General features: G+C 39.2%; 1 protein-coding gene across 5 annotated transcripts in view; it reads right to left on the minus strand.

Moving 5' to 3' along the window:
* Positions 1–27,023, minus strand: part of Mpdz (multiple PDZ domain crumbs cell polarity complex component) — a 148,243-nt gene that overhangs the window by 20,457 nt on the left and 100,763 nt on the right. For 4 of the 5 annotated variants that reach the window (XM_028753624.1, XM_028753625.1, XM_028753623.1 and 1 more), the window contains 8 exons: positions 26,836–26,928; positions 19,636–19,813; positions 17,544–17,654; positions 10,334–10,496; positions 8,403–8,599; positions 7,267–7,358; positions 6,975–7,065; positions 4,251–4,331 (listed from right to left, as the gene is read on the minus strand). In XM_028753624.1, the coding sequence (XP_028609457.1) occupies positions 4,251–4,331; positions 6,975–7,065; positions 7,267–7,358; positions 8,403–8,599; positions 10,334–10,496; positions 17,544–17,654; positions 19,636–19,813; positions 26,836–26,928 (1,006 nt within the window). Of the gene's footprint in view, positions 1–4,250; positions 4,332–6,974; positions 7,066–7,266; positions 7,359–8,402; positions 8,600–10,333; positions 10,497–13,682; positions 13,782–17,543; positions 17,655–19,635; positions 19,814–26,835; positions 26,929–27,023 lie in introns of all 5 variants that reach the window. The other variant, XM_028753627.1, reaches the window with a different exon arrangement.

Consider the following 27,023-nt stretch of genomic DNA (forward strand, 5'->3'; position numbering starts at 1 on the left):
CTTGGGCAACCTCAGGTTCAGAAGACAGAGGTTAATAAGCTTAGCAATTTATATGAGATCTCTCAGGGTGTCAAATGGACAAAGCAAGCTTCCTTCTCCCTCACTACTAAATGTCAAGTAAAGGAACACTGATTTACCTGTTTGACAATGAATGTTTTTGAAAGATTTCCTGTTGAGTTATTCCATATATGTTTGCATGACTTTTATCTATTGCTCAGAACCTTGGATAAAAGTAATGGATACAGATAATGTAAACATGTATGGAATAACTCAACAAGGTGTCTTTAGGCAGAAAGAAAGAGCACTAGTATTAGCAATGAGATATTTTATTCTTTTCTAAAAGCTATATTAATACTCAATAATTAGCATGCACTTGTGTGTGTGTATATACCAGGTACTAGATACATTATGTGTTTGTATGTATGTGTGTGTGTATGTGTATAGATAGATAGATAGATAGATAGATGTGTGTGTGTGTGTGTGTGTGTTGTGTGTTTATCACTATAACTACCCAGTGAGTACTATTTTTTACTCTTACTTTGGAGAGTATTATATAGTTAGCTTTTCTGTTGCTGAGATAAAATATCAATCAAAAGCAACTTAGGGAAGGAAAGGGTTTATTTCATCTTATGCTTCCAAGTAACAGTTCATACTCAAGGAAAAGCAGGGCCAGAGCTCAAGGTAGGCACCAAGAACTAAATCAAAGACCATAAAAAAAAAAAAAAAAAACAATGCTTAGTGGCTTGCTTTTCACTGCTTGCTCAGTTTCCTTTCTTGTCAAGTGAGGACTACCTGTTTGGAATGGCACTGTCCACAGTGGGCTGAGGTCTCCCACATCAACTGTTAATCAAGAAAATGCACTAAACATATGACCACAGGCTAGTATGATGGAAGAAGTTCTTCAATTGAGGTTCTCTCTTCATAGGTGATTCTAACTTATGTCAAATTGACAAATACCATCAGCACAATTGACCACTTGTTAACTTGACATACAAACACATCACTATTAAACCATACATTTTTTATTTCCAAGATCTCATGTAATTTCACAATATTAAACATTATATAATTTTAAAACCCCCCAATCTTTAAACTTTAAAAATTCCAAGGTCCCACTCATTTCCCTTGCAACTTCCCTCCCGAAAAGAAAATAAAGTCAAAAACAACTTTCATATTTGTTATTCCAAGAGGGAAGACCCAAGGCACAGTAACAGTTAAATCTAAGTGAAATCAAACCTCAATAGTGTAAACAGTTCAGAGGCCGACATCTTGGACTCAATCAGGATCTTCTGGACTCTGAAAGCCACACCTCTCTAGCTCTGCCATCCAGCACACATGCAGCTCATGCACACATGCAGCACACATGCAGCTCATCTCCTCGGCTCAGCCCACTCTACTCCATTCCTCACCTCCTACTCTTTGGTAGTTATCCCATAGTTCAGGTATTTCCAATCTCCTGGGACTTCCACTGCAGCTAAAGCTGTATGTCCAGTAGTGGCCTCCCCTAGTGCCAAGCTTCAGCTCCTCTCCATAAACCCTTCAATCCTGGAATTTTCACCATAACTGAGGCTTCAATGCCAAAAGAGCCTATTCTGGTCTCTCCTCAGGGACTCTGCCTCTGCGTCATGGTGGCAAGCCTCAGCTTCTCTCTATGACCCTTTAATGCTGAGACCTCCACTGCAACTGAGGATACTCTGTCACCAATGGCCACTAGAGCCTATGGTGCCAAGACTCAGCTTCCCTCCATAACCTCTTCAATCTCAAGGATCTCCATTGAAGCCAAGGTTGCACCTTCACCGACGGCCCTCCAGACCTCTCTCAATGCCAAGCCTTGGCTGCTACTCATGACCATTTTAATAATGTAGGTTTTGGCCATGAAAAAAAATCAGTGACATATGGGTGAGTATTATATACTACCAAGTCTGGCCGACAGCTACAGATGTACCCTTGGCCATGCTTCTCCTTGTTGACTCTGAGGACATACTTCCCCAGAGATTTTCCCATATTTTCAAATCCTAAACTCCAAAATGCTATAATCCTCTAAAAAAAACCAGTATGGTCAGATTCATCCCAGCAACACCCCATATTCCTAATATTAATACTGATTGTAAATTTGACAGGATCTAGAATCACCTTGGAGACAAGCCTCAAGACATTCCTGTTTAGACATTACTTAGATGAGGCTAGCCAGTATGCATGCCTGTTAGGAATTACATTAGTTTAATAGAGGTGGGAATAACCACCTTAAATAGGTGGCACCATTCCACAGGCATCCTAGGCTGAATGAAAAGGAGAAACTAAACAGCACCAACAGTCATTTCTCTGCTTCCAGACTACAGATGCAATGTGACCATCTGCTCCCTCAAACTCCTGCTGCCATGACTCACCTGTAATGACAGACTGTACTCTTGAATTGTGAGCCAAAATAAATCCATTTTCTTTAAGTTGCTTTTGTCAGTATAATTAATACAAAGAAGCCATGTGCTGATGTAAGAATCTGCCCTAGGTCACTGTCAAGGCTAGGAAGGTATAAGTCCAGGGCTCTGCTCCATGTGATCTGCCTGTCCGTCTGTGATAGTGTTACGTGCCTCTCATCTACATACTCATTTTCCAGCATTCTCCTGAACTTGTTTATTCCAGTATACCCTAAGCATGACAAAAGCTATTTGAATTGCTATAGAAGGGCATGTGAGACATTTATCAGATTTTCAGCTTTTCTACAGATAAATATAAACTGAAAAAAACTAATTCATACCAAAATTTCTGCATACATTTAAATCCTTCTGAATTAACTATAATTAAGCTATAGGCAGATAATTGCATTATTAAATAGTGTCTTTGGCATTTACAAATTGAAAACAAACTAAGGCCTGAAATTTGGACAGAAGCAGAGGACATAATCACTCTGACATGGCAACAGGAGGGATTCTAATTAAAACATATGAATAGTTCTGGCAGGAAGGAAAAGCTTTTAATGACTTATGTTCACTCTGTCTAAAGCAAAATAGTTCATAATAAAACCTTTGTTTTTATACTCATGATAAGACCTCATAGCAGCTGTGGCTTACTGTACAAGACCAAGCATTCTTCCATGGGTGGTGGTGGCTCATGAAGTATGATACCTTAAGAGTGTTGACCCTGGTAGTTCAACTATGCTCCATTGGATTGTCCCACACCTAGGAGTATACATGCAGCACAAATTGGGAGAGGGAGGCCAGGACAGGAAGTTGGTAGGGGCTAGACAGTGGCCAGGGGCTCTCAGAGGAGTTGGGGGGAAGTGATTTGATATACAGTATGCACATATGACATTCTCAAAGACGTAATAAAAATATTATATTACAAAGACTGAAGCAGCTCACCTTTGCACAGGTCTGTTTTGTTAAAAATAAAAACTAAATCAATACAGTCATGGTATTTTTTCCAATAGTCTGGCTGTGTGCTAGGAATTACACTATTATGTAAGCTATTCATTTAATCTTCATGACTGACGAAGACAAAAGTAGGACTACTGTCTTCAAATTAGAGTTGAGGACATTAAGCTCATTTCTGATGAAGCTCAGGCTGTGCTCAGACAGAATGACCCAGGCTCAGAAGTGCCCTGGTGCCTCATGGCTGGAGGAAACGGGCCACTCCAGACATCCACATTTGCAGCCTTTCCTGCAAACAGCCTTCACCCTCTCCCTCTTCCTTCACCGCCTGTGCCTATGTTTGGTCAGATCCCCCATGTCCACTTGCTTCTAAGTATGAGCTGTAGTAGGAGAAAACATGTTTCTTTCCAGCAAACCATTTCAGTAAGGAGTATTTGAACCTGAAAGTCAGGCCTTTTCCACGCAAACACCTCACGCAGCAGGAGCCTAACATAACTTCTAGTTATTTCAGTTTTATGAACAGCAATAATTTTAACTTGTTCCTTCACTTTAAAAATCTACTGACCAGCCTCTCAGTAAATGAATCAAAGAGAGATGACACATTTCATATCTTTGAATAACACTAAAATCAGGAAAAGCTGGGTCACAGTAAAGGGACTGATTAGCCCAAGGAGTCCTCAGGCATTACTATGCAGTGCAATCAAGGTGGCTTATTAAAGCAGACTTCAAGGCCCACTCCTAGAGTCCCTCACTCACAGGAAACTAGGGGTGGGCCAAGGAGACCCCAGATGGTGCTCTCTGGAAACCATGCTACAGGGAGCCAGTGAACAGTACCAGTGTGAGGGTGCTCAATCATTTAACTCCCAGCCAAAGCAAATGTACCTTGGGAAGCTCCAGATGATACACATTTGTAAGTGAGCTGAAGTCCACAGCTGAAGCAGATGTAGTACCAGTTGGTTCCACCTGACAAAGAAAAACATCCAAGAAGTAACTGCTAGCAATTTTTGTTTCAAATGTAAGAGTCACTTAATCAGAATGATTTCATGTTATATATAACTGGCATTTTAATATCTGATCGTAGTTATGTGTGTTTTATATTAAGATACTTGGGAGGTGTGACTGAACAGCAGTTGTGTTTGGAGCGACACACGCTCAGGTGGTTGGATGTCTGCCTGGGTTTCCTCTAGAATGAACTCCAGAGGAGCCTACACTGAGGTTTCCTCCAGAATGATCTGTGTCAGGAGCCTGTGCTGACAAAAGAGATATCATACAGCATTCTTTTCTCACAAGTTATGATAGGTATTCAGAAACTATTGAATGCTTCCCATAAAAGTTATTAAATTATAGCATTTAAGGGGCAAAGTTGGTGCAATATGAAAATACAAGTTTGCTCTCTATAACTCACCAAACTTATGTACCATGAAGAACCAGCCTGAAACAGGTCGTGATGTCTTTATCTGTCTTATATGTAAATAAACCCTCTGCTCAAACATTCACTGAAGGAAGAATGAATTCTGCCCTCATCTTCTGACACCTATAACCCATGGCTCCTTTAATTTTAAGGTCTTCTGTCTGATATCTTCCTTTATTGTTCCAAGACGCATAAATTTCTAAACTCAAACAAAAACTACAACCAAATCTTAACTCTTTGTTAATCCTGAGCTGTTGTCTTTCCGTCTTTGTTGTCAGGTGCCACCTCCCCACCATCACATGGCTGCAGATCCAGCATCCTCTCTCACTACTTTCTTGGCCCTCTTTGCAGCATCTCAGCCTGTGGGAGCCACTTTGCCACCTTGCTCTCCTTCACTTTTCCTTTCTTCTGATTTTTCATTTTCACTTTCCTCCTAGTCATAGTCACACTGCATGGGCAGCCCTTTGCTCTCTCCTCTGTTCATGTTCTTTGTAAGCCAGTATTTCAACCGCTAAGGCCAACAAATGCAATATGCTCTACGGGAAGTTGCCTCTAAACTCCACACCTCATATCTGAATATATACTTTAGCAGGCTTCCTAACCTGCAGCTTGCTCAGGGATGAAATCAGGAAAAGCTGAAGCCCCAGTACAAGCAGAAGCAGTTCCCAGGCTTGCTGTACTCCACTTCCCAAAAGGCAGCCTGTAGCAGCCAGTGCAATGGTTCTGAAGACAGCAGCTCTTCCTTGTAGTTTAATTAGTGAAGTGAGGCATGTGGCATGTGAGGCACGTGACGTACTTCTTTGTACTGTAATCACCATTCTTACCCAAATCACCAAAATATTCTAGAAATGTCTGTTGAAGAAATACTTTCCAACTCTTCTGCTCAATACGTACATTCATGTAGGCCTGAATATTCCTGGACTGGTTCTAAAACCTCTGATGTGACCTTTCCTTTATTCCTTGTACTATGGATGGGTTCTCCTCTTTTCTCCTAAATTGTTTCTGTTTCTGTAGTTCCTTGAATTTAATTTCTCTGCCCTGAAATGTCTGAGATAAGATTTGAAAACATAACTACCATTCATTTATGTAAAGGGCACTAAGTCCTCCTATTTACAGATAAGCATTAAAGAAATCTGGAAACAAGCACACAGGCTTGTTTATTCAATGGAAGGGAAGTGTACGGCTGTTTCATGCCTGGAAAAATGGGAGAAGATATTGTTAACTACCTGGTAATTTGTATTATCTGTAGTTCCAGGTCATACCTGAATCTCCAAACTATTATGTTTACCCTAAATTCTTCCTCCCTAGACCTTGATCTTGAGCATTGCTTGTCAACAGAACCCACCCTCAGGGGAGACTTCACATGTACTTTATAGCCTGATGATCTATCAACTATCTTAGTCAGAGACCACACCAGATCCTAGTTCCTTAAACTATATAACCCATGTTAATGGTAGAGGTCACATGTACTTTGCAAAAGAATTTTGATGTAGTCATTCTTTAAACGTAATTGTGTGCATAGGATTGAGGTAACTGTTACCAGAAAACTTTCTTTCGAAACTTGTACTGTACTTAAACACTCTAAAATAAACTGGATGGGATCGGACTTCAGAAGTTTGAACCAGCCCAGCTAGCTAAGTCATGCTGAGTTTCTTTCTTGCCTCTTATAGTTCACTGCCGGCAGTGAGCGTGTAGGAACTCCCACAGAGTTAAACCAGAGTTTTCATGATGATAGAAACTAACAGGGTTGGCTTTCACAGCAATCCCCAAGCCTGAGCACATCTCTGTTCTCAGTGACCCTTTCTTGCAGCTCTGCACTAGTTTCCCAATGCCATTCCTTAATACTGTTTGCAGTTTCAGGTTCAGGTGTAGCTGGGATGTGTGCTCTTCCTTACTCCATGTATTCTGGCCACAGCACTTTTGTCTCCTAACCTTCCACCATAGTCTTCACATGTAACAGCTCCAGGAAGCCTCTTCCCAGAGCAGAACAGACCACTCTGTATTGCATATGCAGGCTCTTCAGGTGGCCTTTGCAAAAGTGCTATGCTCATTCACGTAAGTGCTGTCTGGCGGTAACAATTTGAATGTCAAGATTATAGCTAATCTTTGAATCTCTGTAATGTTCTACTATGGTTATTAAGTTAATGGGATATATCAATCAAATCTTTCCCGAGAAATAAAAATTTTACAGCTACCTCCTTATTCTGAGGACTTTCTGAGGTAGAAGGCAGAGGGTCTGCTGCATTTCCAGGACATACAGCCATCTGGTTCACTGCATCTGCATTTCTAAAAGAAGAATGCATTTGTCTGTCATATGGTTATATTATTCCCATCCTCTTACTTGAAGAGTCATAAAGATTGTTAGGAACAAATTCTCTAACCCCAAAATCATAAATGGATATATATCAAATGTTTTCTATGAGTTGAAAATAATTGAAGTGAAATGTTTACCAAGTATTTAGTAAACCAAACAGAAAAAATGCTCACCTGATAAAAATGATTTTTACTTTAGATGGAGCACATTTAATGATTGATGAAGCATTCTGATGACTTCTCCCATACAGTATTTGGCCATTGATCTATGAGGAATATTTCTCATTAGTTGAACCTAAAATTCTTCATTTCTTCAGTTTTATCTTCCTGTCTAGCTAATAAAAAGTGAATAGCTCTCTTTATAATACTATATACAATTTTTCTCTCCAGAACACAACCCATTACTTGGATACGAATACAGAAGATCTTATACTAAAAGCTAACATTAATATAACATGTGTGAATTCTGATATCCCTGCTTGGACAGTTTATAGAAATATCATTTTGACCCAATAAAGAGAGAAGACAGTCAAATCCTGACAGATAAAGGTTCTGTGGCTGGCAAAGAGCACCTGGGTAAGCCTTGGTCTTAAGAAGCATGTCCTGGGAAACAGGGTACCAAAAGTCATTCCTGTCAAGCTCAGGGCAGAGCAGCAGACTCTGTAAGCAGAGCAGCACTCTACAGAAATGAAACTGCCAGCCCAGGTGTCCAGTCATGAAGCCACTGAGACCAGAACTAGTCTAGACAGCAGATATCGCAACACATGGAAGAGCACAAAGGCAGTCTGAAGTTATGCTGACTCTGCCTCAGGATGCAAGGGAAAGACAAAAAAAGGCTAACCACTATAAAGTGTGGTCAGTAGATCTACGTTGTTTGGCAGGCTAAGATACTGCTTGCCTTAGACTTGGCCTCACCTCGCCCCCAATACTTATTTCTTTAGGGATTTGACCTCCACAATGTCCAGTGGGTCAGCATCATTACTGAGGAATGTTTGGTCATTTGGTAGTTTAAAAATCTCTAATAAAAATACGGCACACAAAAAATGTTTTTGAAGTGTGATTTTTATTGGTATCTTGAGACAAAAAACATTTCTGGAGCCGCAGAGTCATGGCCTTTAATGTGAGTTAATGGGACATAAACTATGTTGTAGAGATTTGGTATAGAGCCAAGCTTGCTGCACTGCATCAGTTTTATTAGACAACAGACAGTTTTCTTAGTCACTATACAAGTCTGGGTGACTTTCCGGAGACTGAGGTTTCCACTATCTGATGTAGCAATAGCATATTCAAAACCGACTACTAGCACCTACCTCTAAAAGCTCGTCAGCAATCTGTAGTCGGCCATCTCTCCCTGCTGCTCCAGTGGGATCAATCCCCACTATAAACACACTCATTCTGGTTCGGTCTTTGTTCCCAGCAAGACTTAGACCCAAACCGCTATGACCTTTCTCCAGCTCAATCATATGGAGCTGGCCTGTTAGGGTTCCATATCGCTCTTGGATAATTTCTACACAAAACAACAAATGCATTTACAGTTAATTCAAAGACAAATGTTTTAATATAAAAGCTTATTTAGATTTATCATAAGGGATATAATAATGTCCTTGAGAGCTAAAAGTAAGACTGGCTACCTGGACATCAAGACTGTTCTCATAGAAAAACCAAATGTTGAGGGGATTTGTTGTATTGAAAGTAAACAAAGTATAATATGAGACTATTAACCGGTTCATCTTTGGGAGCATTGGGTCCAAGAGAAGTGACTTAAATTTATAGTCTCCCAAGACTATGATTAAACCAGAAAAATCAACTGATCGCTTGGAGAGGAGAACGGAGCTAAAATGCCCAGAATTTTTTACTTCACTGGCCAGTGGAAGCTTCTTCAATAGAGGCGAATCTGTAGTGTGTATCACATCAGGATGGACAGCTACCCAGAGGGAAGACAGTGGTCTTCCCTGGTATACAGAGCCATTAGGCCAGAACAACTCAATATATCCATCACAGCCTTTAAGCAGTATGCCCTGACTACATGATCTCCTGATCAATAATTTGTCTACCTGCTTTAATCTGAGAGATAAGGCCATAAGTAGGTGCTCAAAGCAAGAGCGCATGTCAGTGAGTCATCTTAGAAATGGAGCCCTGATGAGCAAGTCAATCATTCCACGTGAGAAGTCATAAGTTCTCACTTTTTAAGCCATTATGTTTTGTGGTAACCTGATTTAAAAAACAAACGACCACTTGTAAGTAACATTTGGATAATTCTGATTTGGTGATCACGTTCAACAAATCATCTCTTAGAAAACTACTATAGGGCTAATGACCTGCACTTATGTTGACTCTTTCTTACATCATTTAAATAAACCTCTCTGGATTCCTTTTACAGTCAAGCAGGGTAACTTTCATGTTCTATGTTTTCTAAAGTATGTGCAGTGTAGACTTGAACAATTAGGTTATTAAAATAAAACTTTTTGAGTGCTGGAGAAATGGCTCAGTGTTAATAATATTCTTTGTTCTTGCAAACCCATGTTCAGTTCCCAATACCCAGAGTGATTCACAATTGCCTATAACAGAGAATCTGCGGCCTTCCTAGTATTATCCAGGGCTCCCCGCACACATGTGTTAAACAAACACACATTCAGGCAAAATATTTATCCACATAAAATCAAACACATAAATCTAAAACATTTTTGTAATTAAACTTTTTAATATGATGAAACATTCATGACTTTTGGCTGAATTTATACATGGAGCACTGTGTCAGCATTCTTCAGACATTACATAATACAATATTGGTAACCTGAGAGAACTGTATCTAAAACTTGAGACAACTTGCCAGAAGCCCAAGAGTTGATCTTAATAATTATAATCACCATTCTAGAACCCAAAATATCAGAATTTCAGTGCATAATACCAATAACCATCAGATACTACAAGGAGGAGTCTAAAGCCTGTAAAGGGCAGAGGTTGTTCAAGAAAGCCGATCCTGTACTGGGTTCTGAGATGATGTCTTGACTGCTATAATTTTCATATGAGAAGCAAGAGGGGTTTATGATAAACCTGCATTTAAAGTAAAGGAGGAAGGTGATGTCATGCCTCTGGAATGCACGTTGTATTCAAGGAAAACAAACAGTAGTCCTCCCACCTACAACTGCAGTACATATCACTAGACTTGAGACATACAGAACAAACCCAGAGTTATTTCAACATTTCTTATAATTAAGGGGATCACAAAGAGACAACTTACTCCAGCTGTAACCAAACTCATCTTCTTTGTCCTCATCTTCTGAGACTGTGGTTGCAGATGGCTGTGCACAATCACTACCCATTTCTGAGAACACTGAAGGAGAGGAGGGAGGAACATTGCACAATGCAGCCTTCTCTGACTCGGATTCTGACTGGCTGGGTGCCTGTGGGGACAAGAAGAATTCAGTGGGCATGTGCAATATCATGAAAACTTTAAGGAAAACAAATAAGAATATAATTCCAAAACCAAAGGCCAGCTCTAAAATGTTCTCCAAATAATAGAAAGCTTGCATGTGCATGTAAGAAGTGTTAGACAGGATTTGGGAATCAACATAATTCATTAACTTGTTATTTGCTAATCTAAACAAATGATCAACTCATTTTGAAGGCTTAAATGACCTAAGAGAGAAAAAATTTCAAATTCCCATACTGGGGAAAAAAATGTAAGGATTTGTGTAGAACTTATAGGTCATTCAAGTCTGTTAAGAAAAAAAAAACAATAGAAAGCAAATTAACAAAGAACTATTCCTTAAACCATGTTAGTGAGGGTCATTAAGCTGAGTAGGTAAAGGCACCTGGGCAAGGCTTAAGGGCCTGAGTTCAATACCTAGGCTCACACAGTAGAAGGCACAAACTGATTTCCACAAGTTGATTTATGATCTCCATGATGTAGATCATACATGTGCACATCCACAAAATAAATGAATATAATACTAATAACAACAAAGCTTGTAAGCAAGGATATACATGAATACTACTCCTCTTTTTTGTGGATCTGGGGACTGCACCCAGGATCCTGCATATACTAGGTGTTCTATGGAGTCACAGCTCCAGCCCCACATGAACAATTCTTTGTTGCTACCTGAATCCTCTCTCTGAACAACTGTGAAGAAATCCACAGAGATAGCAGTATACACACAGGTTGCTTCCCCAGGACAGCCTGCTTAACATAGACAGCAGACACAGTTCTGTCAGGTGAGGGTATAAGACCTCCCCCAACTTTTTATTGCTACAGTGGCTCACGAGAGATCCTTTCAACAAAGCCAGATGTGACATGTCTTTTGTCACTTAGGACCACTGGTACTATTTTAAAATTTAATTTGGTATAATCAAGTTCTTATATGAATTATTATCGGGCAGCAGGTTGGAATCTGAAAGGCCTGTAAACACTTTAGCTCCCCATATTCCCTCATTTATTGCTCAGATGAACACACTAAGGCCTGTGAAGGACAAATCTTTAAAATCAGGTGATAAACTTTCTCCTTAGTTCTTCTCTACCGCATTTATTTACTTAGCGTGGTAGCATGGGTGACTTGGTAGTGTGCATGCCTCAGAGTGAGCATGGAGCACAAAGAATGACTAGCTAGAGCTGGTTCCTACATCATGTGGTTTCTAGGGACTGAACTCAGGCCACTGGTCTTGGTGGCAAGCACCTTGAACTGGTAAGCCACCTTGCTGGGGGCTTAAAAGTTTTTTAGTTCTTACCACAACGCAGTTTGTATTAAACCTTACTATCTCCTCTAATATCCACAGTAAGACAGTACCTGTGTCTCAATATCAGGGACAATCAAATAAAGCACTGTGCCTAGTATCAGGCAGTCTCTGGGTTTTTCAATCTATATATTTTTCTATCCTGTATGTCACTTTAATGAAAAAAAAAACTTACATAGCCTGTTGTAATTTATGTGTATGTTTATTATTTTCTAAAAATAACCTGTCCCAACACAAGACACTCTTAAACACGAATGATTAGCTGGCAGTAGGAATACCATGAAACATATCAACACTAGAGCTTCATGCATTAAATATAATCTTTTTGCTAATTCAAAATGCATAGTTTAACAGCAAGGCACAGGGGCTGGCTGACAAATTCAGGGCAATTGATCTTCAGGCATTGAATTTGCTGTACTAACAATGCTCAGTTTATACATCATTGGCCAAATAAATACAAGTTACAAGTGCCAATGAAATCCCTGCTGTCTTCCAGAATAGTATGCTATAAAAGTCTCTCAAATAATGTACAAATCAAACTGTGCAAGCACACTAGAAGCTTTATTTGATCCAACCAAAATTCAGACATCACTCTAAAACAGACAAGACATGTACTTAGGAAACTTTCTGGTTAAAAAGAAAATCACTTCTCTGTATGATCAAAAGGTATTATTTGCCTAACAAAAATTTATTCAAATCTATGGATGTGTATTTTGTAGCTCTTTATATCTTGTTCTGCTGTTGTTGTTATTATTTTACTTAATAATGATGAAAAAAACCTGACCATCTTAAAATCTTGTCAGGACTGCAGGTACAACACTATACAGCAAAACTGTACCCCAAGCCAACTGGCTATTCAGAGAACCAATGTTTGCTTTCTTCCTGGAGGGGCAGTTAAGTCTTCTAATTGACTGTATCAAGATCATATAACTGGCTTGTTATTGACACTTCTTGAAATCTGTTAATAAAATATGTATTTTACAAAGGCAAAATGAAATCACCTGAGCCCATGTGCTCACAGCAAATAAATGAACATGCATGTCACACAAAAACCATACCCACTTTAAAAACATTGCATGGAGACAAACCTTAAATGGTGTGGGAGCAAAAGGATCAGTTAGGAGTAGGAGGAGAAGACAGTACTTGAATGCTGTAACTCCATGGTCACAGAAAACATTCCTCTAGGTATGGCTTCTGCTCTTATCCATGACATAGTAACATGAAAATCCAATGAATATTCATAAAGTGGTCTCTAAAATAAAATTCTGACAGTCTTCTCCCTTGCTACTACCAAATTTTGATATAAAAGAATTTTTATAAATTTTTGTTTCAAATTTGGTTTTATAATTTCATTAGAATACGAGAATACACTATGAAAAATGACAAGCATAGAAACAGTTACACTTCATGATCTGGCATTTATATAGACTTACCGTATGAATATTCAGAAGGTTTTATCACGTATACACACACACACACACACACACACACACACACACACACACACAAAACCACAATATTTGCAGAGTGATTTGCAGAATGTACAAATCTGAAAATGTTTTAAGACAATACAAGGTTTATGGAAATTGTATTTAAAAGTAGCTTATACAAATAGCAACTAAAATTTAGACATGAAAAAATCAAACAAAAATGCAGGAGAAATACTGGAATCTTTTAACTATGGTTAAAAATATAAATATTCTCTGGCAGGACAAAGTGCGCATGTCCACTCTGAATACATGATGGGTTGTTCTTGTTTTTCTGACTATGTGTGATAAACAGTGAACTGGGACAAAGGCACAGTCGAAACAACAAAACACTCTGCAAAGGCAACTACAAGACAATGGACATTATCCAACCTTGTCAGTGGTGAGCTGGAGAGAGTCTGCAAATGGGTTAGTGCTGCTGAAGCTGTACTTAGGGTAAAGGTTGTGCGGCAAGGAAGGCAAAGGGGATTTCTAAAAGGAAACAGAAGATGCACTGAAGGCACATGAAATGTAAGGAAAACAACCCAACCTCAAGGACCAAGCACATAATGGGTCAGATACGCCTATGAGACAATGAAGTCGGCCTGAGTAGTCAGTGCTCCTCTTAAACAGTAATTAACGGTTTGTTTCTAGTGACCCAAGCCTACACCTCCGTCTAATCACTCCAGGAAGGAAAACAGATTGTCAACCTGACTGGAATTTCTTCCATTTCCTTGGAAGGTTTTACTATCATGGAGTGAAAGGCATGTACTCTGCCCTGGTTACATACTGGCTTCTGATTCCTGAGAATCACTGCACGTGTTTCAGAAGGAAAGCCCGAATGGTTTTTTTTTTTTTTCATTTACTTTTAGAAGTGAGAGACATTACTCTCCAGTAGTCTGTTTAGAATGCACAGTAAGCACTTACCTGCCAGCTCATCGCAACCTTCATTTCTTTGCATTGTCCCTCCATTAAGGACATTGCATTCTGACCAGCCAGTAGACACTGATTTAAAACAATCACATTTTTAAACTTTAAAAGTTAGGGGCTGGGTGCATTCCGCTTTCCATCATTTCTTGTGAAGATCTGACAGAGGTTTCTATCTTAATAAAAGAAAACTCAGACATCTCCTACACTACTGAAGGATTTGCAGCTTTGGATAATATTTGAAGTCTGTGTTTAGTGTTGCGCCTAGATTTTGTGACTTTGACTATGGTGAGTCCCTAGCCAGGGCTGTTAAGACTGAATATAACATATTAGAGGCAGGAAGTCAGCCAAATAGAGTTTAGCACGTTCATATTTAAAAAGGAAAGAAAGTAATTTCCTTAGCACAATAAAGTGTTCCTTTCACACCCGCTATCTCTATCCTTTCCTGCTATTGACTGGATCTTTTAAAGAAAAGTGCCGACATTTAAAATTCATACTGGCTCCAATTAAATGTTTGTGTTACTTCTCCCTGACAAAGCCTTCTTGTCAGGCATGGAGTGAGGAGGGGACTGGTCACATGACTCCACCCCGCATGGGACCATGTTGGAGAGACACTGTCCTCTGGCTACAGGACTGGTGCCTATGCCACACTGCCCTTTCAAATCCGTGCTTCCTGCGATGTTTTCCCTGAGAGGCATGGCAGGGAAAGGGATGGGTACAATGACATTTCTGTTCCTCTCAACTTCCTCCCAGCTTTACAGTTTAAAATGTCAACTCCTGCTTTACTCAAGAGGGGCTTACAAGTGCCAAGAAACAGGACCACACAGTAAGATATCTGGAGAGTGGACGACCCGGGAGGGCAGATCCAGGGCCTGTCCTTTGTAACTATGTGGAACAAAAAAATCAGAATTATGATCAAGAAATGGAATTCCCAGAGACCACTAGTTTTAATTTTTCTTCAGACCTTACAAGATTTCAATTTAGTGCTGTCAGAGGAGCAATGTACATGGAATTGTAGGTCACTTCTACCAAAGAGTTACAGACCTGATAGTGTGCTTAAAAAAAAAAATCAATGATGGAATGTCGTTAGGGTTACTGATGGAAAAAACATTATAACTAAGAAGACATAGAGGACACCAAGCCATCCTCTGTCCCTATGAAGGGGGCCACCCAGTAGTCAATATGCACAGCCCTAATTGACTTTGTTACACTGAAGGGATTATCAGGGACATGCTATAGAGTTTTCATCCCTAAATAGTCAAAGCACAGGACAGACCAGCTTCTCTACTGTGTAAGGTTTTCCAGAAGCTTTATTCTCTGCCTACAAAAAAATCTCTGTCACACAGGAACTCTACGGTAAGTAAATTTGTGGTGTTTTTCCTTTAGCTAACCAGAGGACTGATTACTTCCATTTGGAAGTAAATCACCACTAACAAAGAATATCTCATTTTAAATGCAAAATTAATTCTAGTTTCCCAAAGCAAAATGTGTCTAACTTGACTAAACATGTCATTTCTAAGCAAGATTTATCCTGGAATAATTGCTATAAAATTAGGTGTCATTATGCCTCAAATAAAAAAAAAATAGGAATATTTTCCAGGTGTATGAGACAATATCTTCCTAGCTCATTAGAAAATGTGAATGGCATCGAAAGAAATATTTGTACTTTAAGTGTTCAGAGTAATATTAAGAATCACTATTCAGCAGTTTATAATATTAACCTAAATGATATGAGTTAGAAATTAAAATAAAACGAAAATAACGGAATAAACCCTCCCACACACAAAAAATGCTGTAACTCAACTTAAACAGCCATTTACAATATTACCATGCTGTGTCTATGTTTAACACAACAAATGTTAACAAATGTAAGAAGATTTGTAGTTATTTAAACAAACTGAATAGCATTTGCAAAGAATGCAGCACGAGGCAGCCCTATCATTTGGCAGATTTTCTATCTGAATGGATAATTATTACCTAACAATAAACAACTGAATGGTTAAAAACTGCAGATGTGAGGAGAACTGCTTATATTAAGAACCAGTACATTTGTTCCGCACTGTGAACTCCAAACCAGAGTCACACCTGTCTTGACAACAAGAGACAGACAGTAACATAAACCTGGGTGCTGCATTCAAGAGCCCTGAAGGCTCATCTCGGTCAGGACACTGGTCTCACAGGGTACTGCCTCCTCCCTTCCATCATTTCAACACTAACATCTTAAAGACGTATGAACACTTTTTCTTTCAAAGCCAACCAACCTTAGACCTGCCAACATGCAGAGGTCCAGGAAATGTGTGCACAGCTTTTCCACCCAGACGCAGCTTCTCCCGGAGCTTCAGGAGTTTGGGGACTCTCAGGGAATTAGTATTAAGAAAACCCCACTCTGAGAGCTTGTAGAGGTCTCTGAAAACCTTTCTTAGTACGCAGAACATAATTTTAATGACTGCTCCATATGAAGATATGTTTCAGTGAGGCATAAAGAAGGTATCAAAACCAACACTAAACTAGCAGCAATTTGCTCACGTTCAGCATCACTAGGGCATATCAAATATACTAAGCTGCAATTTTTATCCTTCCTAGATAATAGCCATTGATGTGCTTGTATATTCTTAAAATTTATTTTCATTAGGGTGTTGTGGTATTAATAGCATAACATTTGTAATCCTCCTATCTCGCCTCTGGACATCTGTGATTGCAGAAATACAATACCATGGATGGCCCATAAAATATATTTTTTATTCCTTTAACAATGGTGGCTGAGGGATAAATGAGAAAGTAGGTTTCTGTTCCCAAGGATCTGTGATGACTTGTATATTGACTGAGAAATAACTATCTAATGATTTGTATATAAGCAGAGTGTACTTTATGAGAACTCTGTATCCAGAATATACAAATATGTTAAGATCTGATGATGTGACAGCATAGAAAAGAGATTCTATATAAAGAGTAGATTTAGAAAAAAAATGAAGTCTTTATGGATTCCAAGAGACTCAACTAAAGATGAGTGATGCTTAATCTACATATCACACTATACTCCTTTCTGGAATTTGTATATTTTTTTAACCAGAATGAATACTAGCAAGATATCAACTTGACATGGTGACAAATTAGTTATATTTCCACGTATTTTAAAGTTACCACATGTACCTTAGAAGAGACTTGCAGGGCAGTTCAATGTTTCAATACAGCAAAGGAAACCTTTTATACCTGCTGAGACTCTGAAAATTGATAGGTGCACATGCAGACAACTTGGTCGTTGCTACATTAGACTCCAAGTTGCGTGCTATTGTCAGTATGCCTACCTTGCCCTTTGTGTTTGCTTACCCTTGGTCTGTTTAGAATGCTCTGTACCATAAACACTACAGGGTTGCCTGCTTTCCGAATGGCTTCCACAGCTTGTTCATGGCTTGCATCTCTGAGGTCCATCCCATCCACCTGCAATGGAAGGCCTCAGCTTAACATTTCAAGAAGCTAGAGAACAAAAGAGTGATTTGGATTGGGAGTTCTGAGGCTCCTTTAGATCCTGGGAGACTTGGTTTAGTGTCAAAAACACAAGGAGTTAAGTTGCACAGGTCTCGTCCCTCCAGTGGACATATGGCACCTTGTTTGGGTAATGATTTAACTGAAGTCATAACCAGTTGGGACGAGGGCTCTGCTTCTGCATTCCTCTCAGCACTAGCTGCTCTTTTATGCTTATGAATCAGGTTTTTTATTGGCATCATCAAGGAAACAATCTAGGGAGATGCATTTAGGGACCCCTTTGTCAAAAACAGTGCTGTACTGCTAATTCTTCACAAACTGGTTACTTTATGTGTGTGTGTGGGGGGGTTGAGTCTTCATGGGTTTCTCTTAGGGAAATTTAAAGAATAAACGAAATATAGAAACTCAGAGAAGTCAAGACTATTGTAAGGTTAGTTTGCACAAGAACCTGCAATAAATGTGGCAGAAGTTGGAAGCCAAGAAATTGTGCTTGTTTGTTAGTTTCTTATATAAATAGCTTGAAAAATGAAAGGTATTTTGTAATGCTTTGTGGATGATGATCAGCTAAGCTTATGTACTAGATGTTGAGGAGGAAACTTAGAGAAAGGGCCACTCCTGCTAACTGTAGATGTTTCCATTCGTAATGACTAAGTACAGCTCAGAGTGGACACAATTCTGTGGAAGAAAACCAGTCATTAAGTCATGGCATAGAATTATACTCATTTAGTTAAAAGCCCCACTCAGGTTGATACTTTGCTGATATAACAGGATTTTTCAATTCATACTAAAATGGTCATCAATATTCATGCCTACTGTATATCAAATAAACATTGTCATTCAAGCCTAAAGCAAGCACATAGCCTAGGCCTATAATAGCATGCCCAGGACTACAAAGACCAGGCTTGCTATTTGTTAGAGAAATCCTGCATGTAATGTACAAAAGAACCTACATGCAGGCATTTTAGAACATACACCAAAACATCCGTTCTTTTTAATGGAAATGTTAATTAATATAGTTTATTATCTACTAACTTTAATTAATACTTTAATTGCTTTAAGAGCCATTTGGGAGCAAACAATGACCAATCATGTCCAAAGATAACTGCAAATAATTCATATTTTCCTCTTTAGGTAAAAAGCATTTCATAATTAAACTACAAGATAATCTGCTTCCTTGTGGTCAGGCAGGTTCAGTGGTTCCTCTATTGTGGACACTAGTCCTGGCCCAGCACCAGAAACTTACCAGGTGCTCTTGTAACACATATCAGTAAATGGATGTGTGGCTCTACTGCACCTGAGGACTCTGTATAAGGTATCAAATTTTAATTAGGGATGACATCTGATTTCACTGTATGTTTCTCTCCTACATGTAGCAAAGTATATGCCATGCACGTGCATACACAAAGCCTTCTATGGTGTGGGGGTAGAACTGAGGAGAAGGCTCCTAGGTTTAGTGAAACATTCATTTAAAAAATAATCAAATTCTTAAAATTGAAATTTTTTTGAGAAAAGACTCACTTAGGAAAACCCTTACTCAAAATGTTTATCAATATTGCAAAGACCACAATAAGGTCTTTTTGAAATAATATTTTACTGGAAAACATAACTATGAGTTGTATGGTTTTTCCCTGTGTACATATGATATTAAATATTTTAATTTTTCCTTAAGCAATTTCATTTTTTAAAAATTGATATTCCTTAAGACCAATGTTTTTAAAATTTGTTGTCTGTATCTCCAAATACAAGTTTTCACATCAAACACATAATCATGTCACAACATGCATACAAAAATCTTGGATGAGAATGAGAAAATACTTGAATGGCAAACACTTGACTCTTAACACTGGGGTAAGGAGGGAACCTAAGGACAGCAACTCCCTTGGTAAAGAAAATGGTGGAGGGCACCATTTTGAATAGAAATCTCACTGGAGGTTACCTCAACTATTCTGTCTCCTGGCTTCAAAGTTCCATTTTTGCCAGCTGGGCTGTCTTCAAGAACATGTTTGATGAAAATGCCCCTCATCACTTCGCCATTACTCAGCCGGCTCCCCATCCCTCGACCACCAACAATGCTGATGCCCAAGGACTTGCTTGGTTCTCTCCAAAGTTCCACCCTATAAAAATAAAATTGTAAACTCCCTGAGAAAAACACCAAGGTAAGCTCCCTGAATTTTAGAATTTCCTTTAGAGGATGCTGTTTTACATAGGGTTGCTGTTGCTGTGATGAAGCCCCATGACCAAAAGAAACTTGGGGAAAGAAAGGGTTTATTTCAGCCAACATTTCTACATCACTGTTCAACATTGAAGGAAATCAGGACGGGAACTCAGAGCAGGAATGTAGATGCAGGAGCTGATGCAGAGGCCATGGAGTGGTGCTGCTTACTGGCTTGTTCCTCATGGCTTACTCAGGCTGATGACAACCAGCCTAGGGAAATCACCACCCACAATGTACTGGGACCACTTCCACTGATCACTAATTAATAAATTTTATAGCTGGATCTTATAAAGACATTTTTGCAACTGAGGCTCCTGCCTCTCTAATGATTCTAGTTTGTGTCAAGTTGACATAAAACTGGCCAGTATAGACACCAAGGACATAGAAAATAATTATGTGAGTATATGTATGTGCAAACTGGACTTCATTAAAATGAGAGGAAAAAAGACAACTAGCAGAAGGAAAATGACATTTGGGAATCACACATCCAATAATGAATTAATATCCAGAATATAACAGTAAACTTTCTAAAAATCAATTTACCAAACCCCCAAACAAACGGATTAAAAATTAAGCAAGGGCTTGAACTATAGGTTTATACATGTTTAATAAACACATGAAACAATGATTAACATCTGTAGATACTCAATCAGTATCCAATAGTACATTACCTTATACCCATTAGGATTGAAATTATTAATGAGAACAGAAAATGATTAGTGTCTATGAGAACAGAAAGAAACTGGAGTTCTGTGCATTGTTGTTGGTTATAGCCACAATAGAAAATTCAAAACACAACTACCATTTGGGAACATAAACAAGAGCATCAAGGTTGTAAAGAGATATTTTGAACACCCGTATCAGAAAAGCATTATCCACAGCAGCTAAGAGGTATCTGGAACCCTTATATCTATTAGAAATGAATGAACACAGTCAGTCATGGTGGCTCAGTGCATCAAAGTGCTATCTGTATAATCCTGACCCCCAAGTTTGAGATCCAGAGCTCACAAAAGCCCAATGTGTTGACTTACATCTATAATCCCAGCACTCCCATAAACAGAGGGAGAGACAGGAAGACTGGCCAAAAGCTCAGAGGCAGCTAGCCTACAGTACACAGAGCAGTAGAAACTGGAGTGACTTGGTCTCAAATAAGTAGGAGATAGACCAGATTTCAGATGCTATTCTCTAACCTCCACATGCACCTGCACCCATGCACACACATACCACACATACAATAATAAGTACATTTTACACTGAAAACTGAATAAACAAAATGATACATAGCTTAGCTGGAATTTTATTCTGTCTTTAAAAAAACTGTTGAAAATATGTTTCAATATAGACAAGGTCTGAGTAGGTAATGTGAAAGTTGTCTGCTAAACAAAGTCAAGGCCAAATGCTTATGGTTACATTCTCAAGAGGTCCAGAGGAGACATATTCAGAGATAGGACATAGAATGAAGATTGCTCTGCTGGGAAGTGGATGGAAAGCTATTCTTCAGTGGACACAGTCTTTGCTTACAAAATGAAATTCTTCTGTAGATGATGATACTATATTTATAGTGAAGGTTCTTAAAGGCTCCAAATTGCACGCTAACAAATATAATAATATATGTCTAATCATAATGAAACTCTAATCATAAATGATTAATACAAATAGTCTCCAAATTATGTGTTTTGTTGGTATTAATATAGAACTCACATTCTAGGTTAAAGTGCAAGCCAGTGAAGAAATGCTATTTTGCAGCACTGTTAATACAGTCATTAAATGATCAGGAGATTCAGCTACCACTGAACAGATGGCAGCTCCTAGGTTTAGCAGCCAAATCCAGGGAAAGAACATTTTTGCACACGTTAATCAAAGCTTGCCTCTGTAGGAACCTATCTTGCCAGGGCAGACCTGATCATTAACAGTCAGGGCATGAAGGACAGTTGTTGAAAATATTTGACATGAAATGATCCTTCTATCACCTCCCGAGACACCCTGAAGTTTTGTGCACCTTCCACTCCAGAAAGCACAGTACCTCCTCTCTGTTCTGTAAGTTGATTTCATATGCTACTCTCTTGAGGCCTTATCAGTTTATCTCTAGTCTTTTTATCTACACCAAAAATACAAACTCAGAGAATAACTCCTACAGCTAATGGTGAAGGATGGAACCTGAGTATCTAAAAATCAGTGTGTAAGAGTCAGTGTGTACATGGACCTGGGTTTGATCTCGAGTGCTACAAAAGGTACAAAAGGAGGTACATACGAACTTACAGGAGCATCCTGTGAAGGGGAATATGCAAGCATGAAGTGGCTTTCAGTGAGGAAGAGGTTCAGAGTGTTGGGAAGGCCCTGCATCTATTTCAGGCCTCATGGAAGACAATGATGTGGGCACTGATGACAAGAAGACAGCATGGTCCTCAACACTGACATCTTGGAAAGTTGGATTGCAGAAAGTGGCAGAGGGCTACTGTGGGCCAGCGGCTGGTACAGACAAGATGCAAGCCACAAACAGTTCCCCTCTAGTGACAACATTATTTTTTCTTAACTGGAAATATGTGATCCTAGGAAGTTGATCTGTTTAGTTGTAAGGAATTGTGAATAAAAAAGCTAAAATATTATTCAACATTTTATCTCTAGGAAGTCCATAGAATCAAAGAAACCAACTTTCTTTTCTTTGTTTAAAAATATGGCCATCTTGCTGAAAGTAATCTACAGATTCAATGCAATCCCCATCAAAATTATAACTCAATTCTTTGTCGGGCTGTGGAAGGACATCTTGGTTCGTGGGTTGTCATGGGCCTGGAACCCCAAGACAGCAGGTGTTCGGCCATGGCCCGAGAACCCAGGGCCCTGACACAGGGTCTCATCTTCATTTAACCTGCACCATCAGTCACATAAGACACAGGTAGGTGGCATGACTAACAGGCCTCTGCCTCAAGAGATTTGCATATTAATGAGTTATCTAAAGGGGGGAGCATAGCTAATTAAGTTATTCCTCCCTAGTCCCTCCCTCTTTCCCACTCCTCATATAAGAGAGCTTTTCCTGGCACGGGGGGGGGGGCACACTCACATCTATATCCAACTATACACCATGGACAATAAAACTTTCATCTCTTAGACTCCACATGTCTTCTGGGCCTGCTGCTGCCAAGCTTCCAGCCTCTGGAACCCTAGACCTTCTCACGTATGTGGGTCCTGCGAGGGAAAAGCCTCGAGGACTCAGTCGCCACCAACACCCCCCAACCCCCTGGGGCCTCCTCCACCGTGGTCCCAGGATGTTGCCACGTGGGCCTGGGCCCAGGCAGCCCCACATGAGTTTTTTCCCAAAATTCTTCATAAAGTTAGAAAGAGTAATTTGAAAACTCATTTGGAATAACAAAAAAACCCAGGATAGCAAAAACTATTCTCAACAATAAAAGAATTTCTGGTGGAATCACCATCCCTGACCTAAAGCTGTAATACAGAGCAATAATGATAAAAGCTGCATAGTATTGGTACAGAAACAGGCAGGAAGATCAGTGGAATAGAATTGAAGACCCAGAAATGAACTCACACGTCTATGGTCACTTGACCTTTGACAAAGAAGCTAAACCATCTGGTGGAAAAAAGACAGCATTTTCAACAAATAGTGCTGGTTCAACTGGTGATGAACAAGTAGAAAAATGAAAATTGATCAATTCTTATCTGGAGTGATACTAGTAGCAAATTATAATGAGGTTTGGGTGTCCTAACCCTTCTTCAAGGGAGCTGAATTTATTTTCACTCATATCAAGCCTAAAAGGTGCATACTATTTCGATCCCTATTTACCAGGAAAGGAAGAATCACAGATTCAGGAACTTTGGCAAACAGCACTCCGGACTCTGGTGGACTGCAAAGTTTAAACATATTATTGTGATGGTCTATGAGTCCTTAAACAATTCAGAGGAGAGTCAAATGATCACAGAGGCAAAGTCTAGGTTGTTCAGTCATCAGGCACAACATGGTGACTGGGAAAGAAGGACACCTCTCAAGAGACACGCTGCAGAACATGTTCTGGCTCTGGGACCTGACAGCTGGGCTGTGTTATCAGAGTCCATGGATTCCAGCCCTGCTCTTCTGCTACTTAATCACATGATACTAGGCAACCTATTTAGTTTCTTTGTCTTACTTATCTCAGTTGTGAAATGGAGCCAGTAAGATTCTCTAATAAGATAAGATTATTAATCTTAATCTTAAATAAGATTAAGTCTTAACTACTTAATACATATAATTGTGAAATGAAAGGTTCAGCATATGATAAGCAACAAGTAATTCTATGATGATGGTAGTGGTGGTGATTTTCACAGGAATGGTAGGAAGTGTGCTATTCCATACACATGAAAACTGTATGCCCAACCCATCATACTTTCACAATTTGTAAAGACAAGACGCCATTTTCCAACTACTGACAGAACACTTTTAAAAAGGTTACAGATGTCATTTGATGAAAGCTCATGTATTGAAATAGAAGTGCAAGCTACTATAATCACCAAAAAAGAAATGAGATAATTCAAATAAACTTTTAAAATGCATATGTCTATAAGCTAGTAATTCTACTTCTGGATACATCCATAAGTACTCTAGATAAGATGTCATGCACATACATTAAAAAATACACATTTTCTGCACAGAATTGGTGTAACAGCACTGTGAGCCACTGAAGTATCAGCTATGGCCTGAATCAGATGCTTAAGTAGCAAGTATGACATACGTCTCCAAAACACAAGATGAAAATGTAAGCAAGCTGGAAAAGTAATACATGTAGAGATCACTAGCAAAAATCTAATCTATGTATGCTTATTTTATAATCTGAATTTTATAAGATTATGATTGTGTGTATATGATATATGTGCAGAGGCACATGTGTCAAGGGTGCATGTGGAAGTCACAGGACAACTTTGTGGAGGTGGTTCTCCCTTTCCTCCTTCTGTAGGTTCTGAGGAATGAACTCAGATCAATCAGGTCAACTTGGCTTGAGAGGCAAGTGCCTTTACCACTGAATGCTTTCCTGAGTCCTATCTTACAGTCCTTAACACTTACTAACAGTATTTTCTCTTTTAACACGAGCCTTTGATGAGTTTATGTTTCTAATACTGTAAGTTTTTAATACTTTGTTTCCAGAAACTTCTGGCTGTGTCGGGCTGCTTCTTCCTCCTCATCTACAAATGTTCCTTGGAATAGTTTAGTGATCCTCTACACTGATACTGAAAGGCTTCTATGGAGGCATCAGGCATTTCCTCTGTGTAGATCACCACCACAGAGAGAATTCTTAGGCTAATGAGAAGTTAAAACTGAGGAGCAAAGTTTCCAAGTTTTCTAGGCCCGAAGATATGTGCTTCTTTTTTGTAACAGCCCTGTCTACGCACCTTCCTTTTGTTTAGCTACTCATGTCAGACAGATAGACTGGATCAGGCACTTACTGAGGACTGCCCACTGCCATGATGGGGCTATTTAGAGACAGAACTTACTGATGCCTCCTCCAAATTCAAAAGACTCCATGACTTACCCCATTATACAGATGGAGAGCATTAGATATTAAGAAACTTTTGTGCAAGTATCCAAAGGGATTCAAATACCATTCTCCTGCCTCCAACCATGTGCATACTGCCAAAACTATTTTTCATTAGTGTGTTTAAAACCAAGCAAACTTATCTTTCCTACTGTTACTACCATTTCCAACAAACTTTATCTGTAACAACCTGCTGTAGAATTTTATTTAACTTCTTTCTCAATCTATTATATAAATTATTATAATACATGTACCACCTTCCAATAAATTATCTGTCAAAGATCGTTCACATACACCATATTCTCAGTGTGGATAATGCTTTAGGGAGAAAGCAAGCTTATCGGTTATTGAAGAAATCCAAACTGAAAATTCCTTGTAGATACCTGGAGATGCTTAGATTCTCTGAAAATGACTTATTTTAAACTTTATACTTTAGTATCTATATTTAAAAGAATACTGCTGCAGGCTAAAGCTCACTGTGAACAGGCAACATCGAAATGCGAGGCTCTATAGTAATGGCTAATTTTAGAGCAGCTTGAAGAGGCTGGACCATGATTAGTGATATTTAATATCCCAAAGTGTTCTTTGGTTCATGTATCTTTAGGTCTTGCCTGACCAAGGGCAGTCTGTCTTTCATGAAAGCAGAATTTATGTCTTAGAGTTACTTTATGGTTACTCAACAAATTGTTAACTTTGTTTCTGGGTCCATAACCAAGACTCAGTGATTCCTATTAAACAGAAGCTCACCTGACACAGCGTGAGCATGTTAGTGTGTCCAGAGGTTACAGTGATTGAACTGAACATAGTCAAAGTCAGTCGTCTCTCCTGCATAGGAACCAGTATCTGAAAGCAGAAGGCTTTGAACAAACTCAGCCTGTGACAGCAAAGTTCCCTGCTTACATTTAAGTCTCTTGATACACACACACACACACACACACACAGTGGTTAAAATACATGCAATTTTAAATGTAAACATGTTAAACATGCAAATATAATGCTAAAATGTAAACAGACATTGGGTGCTATACCTAAAACTATTCAGAACTGATTTATTCCAACTACCGATGCATACTTTTCTCTAGATAATTGTCTTTAGTGTCTGCTATGGATTCTTGCATATGTGAGTTTTAACCCTGTGTGATAAACATTACTTTCTTTAGTACATATGAAAAAAAAAATAGAAGAGTGGTGCTGTAAGTAGCAAGTTATGGGCCAGTTCTTTAGACCACACTTCGCTCTCTGTCTCTGTTTCTGTCTCTCATCTGTCTCTCCCTTCCTCTCTTCCCTCCCCCTCACTGTCCCCCCCCCATCTCTCTCTGTGTCTTCCTCTCCCTCTCTGTACCTCTCACTACCCCCACTCTCCATATACCCTCACTGAATGGGTGAACACAGAGGCAGTCCTTACCTCCGGGGCTGGCTCCAGCTGCTGTAGGCAGCATTCTGCAGTTCACTTTCTTCCCCTTCTCCTTCTTCTCGCTCTGGGAGTTCTGGAATGTCTCTAGTTATGGAAACATACAGTGAGAATTTGGAGCTACACTGCCTCAAATGTACTTAACTCTTACTTAAGCTAAAACTGCACAGCTGTCTGGATTT

Source organism: Grammomys surdaster, unplaced genomic scaffold, assembly GCF_004785775.1.
Source record: "Grammomys surdaster isolate TR1022 unplaced genomic scaffold, NIH_TR_1.0 125951, whole genome shotgun sequence".
NCBI classification, from domain to species: Eukaryota; Metazoa; Chordata; class Mammalia; order Rodentia; family Muridae; genus Grammomys; species Grammomys surdaster.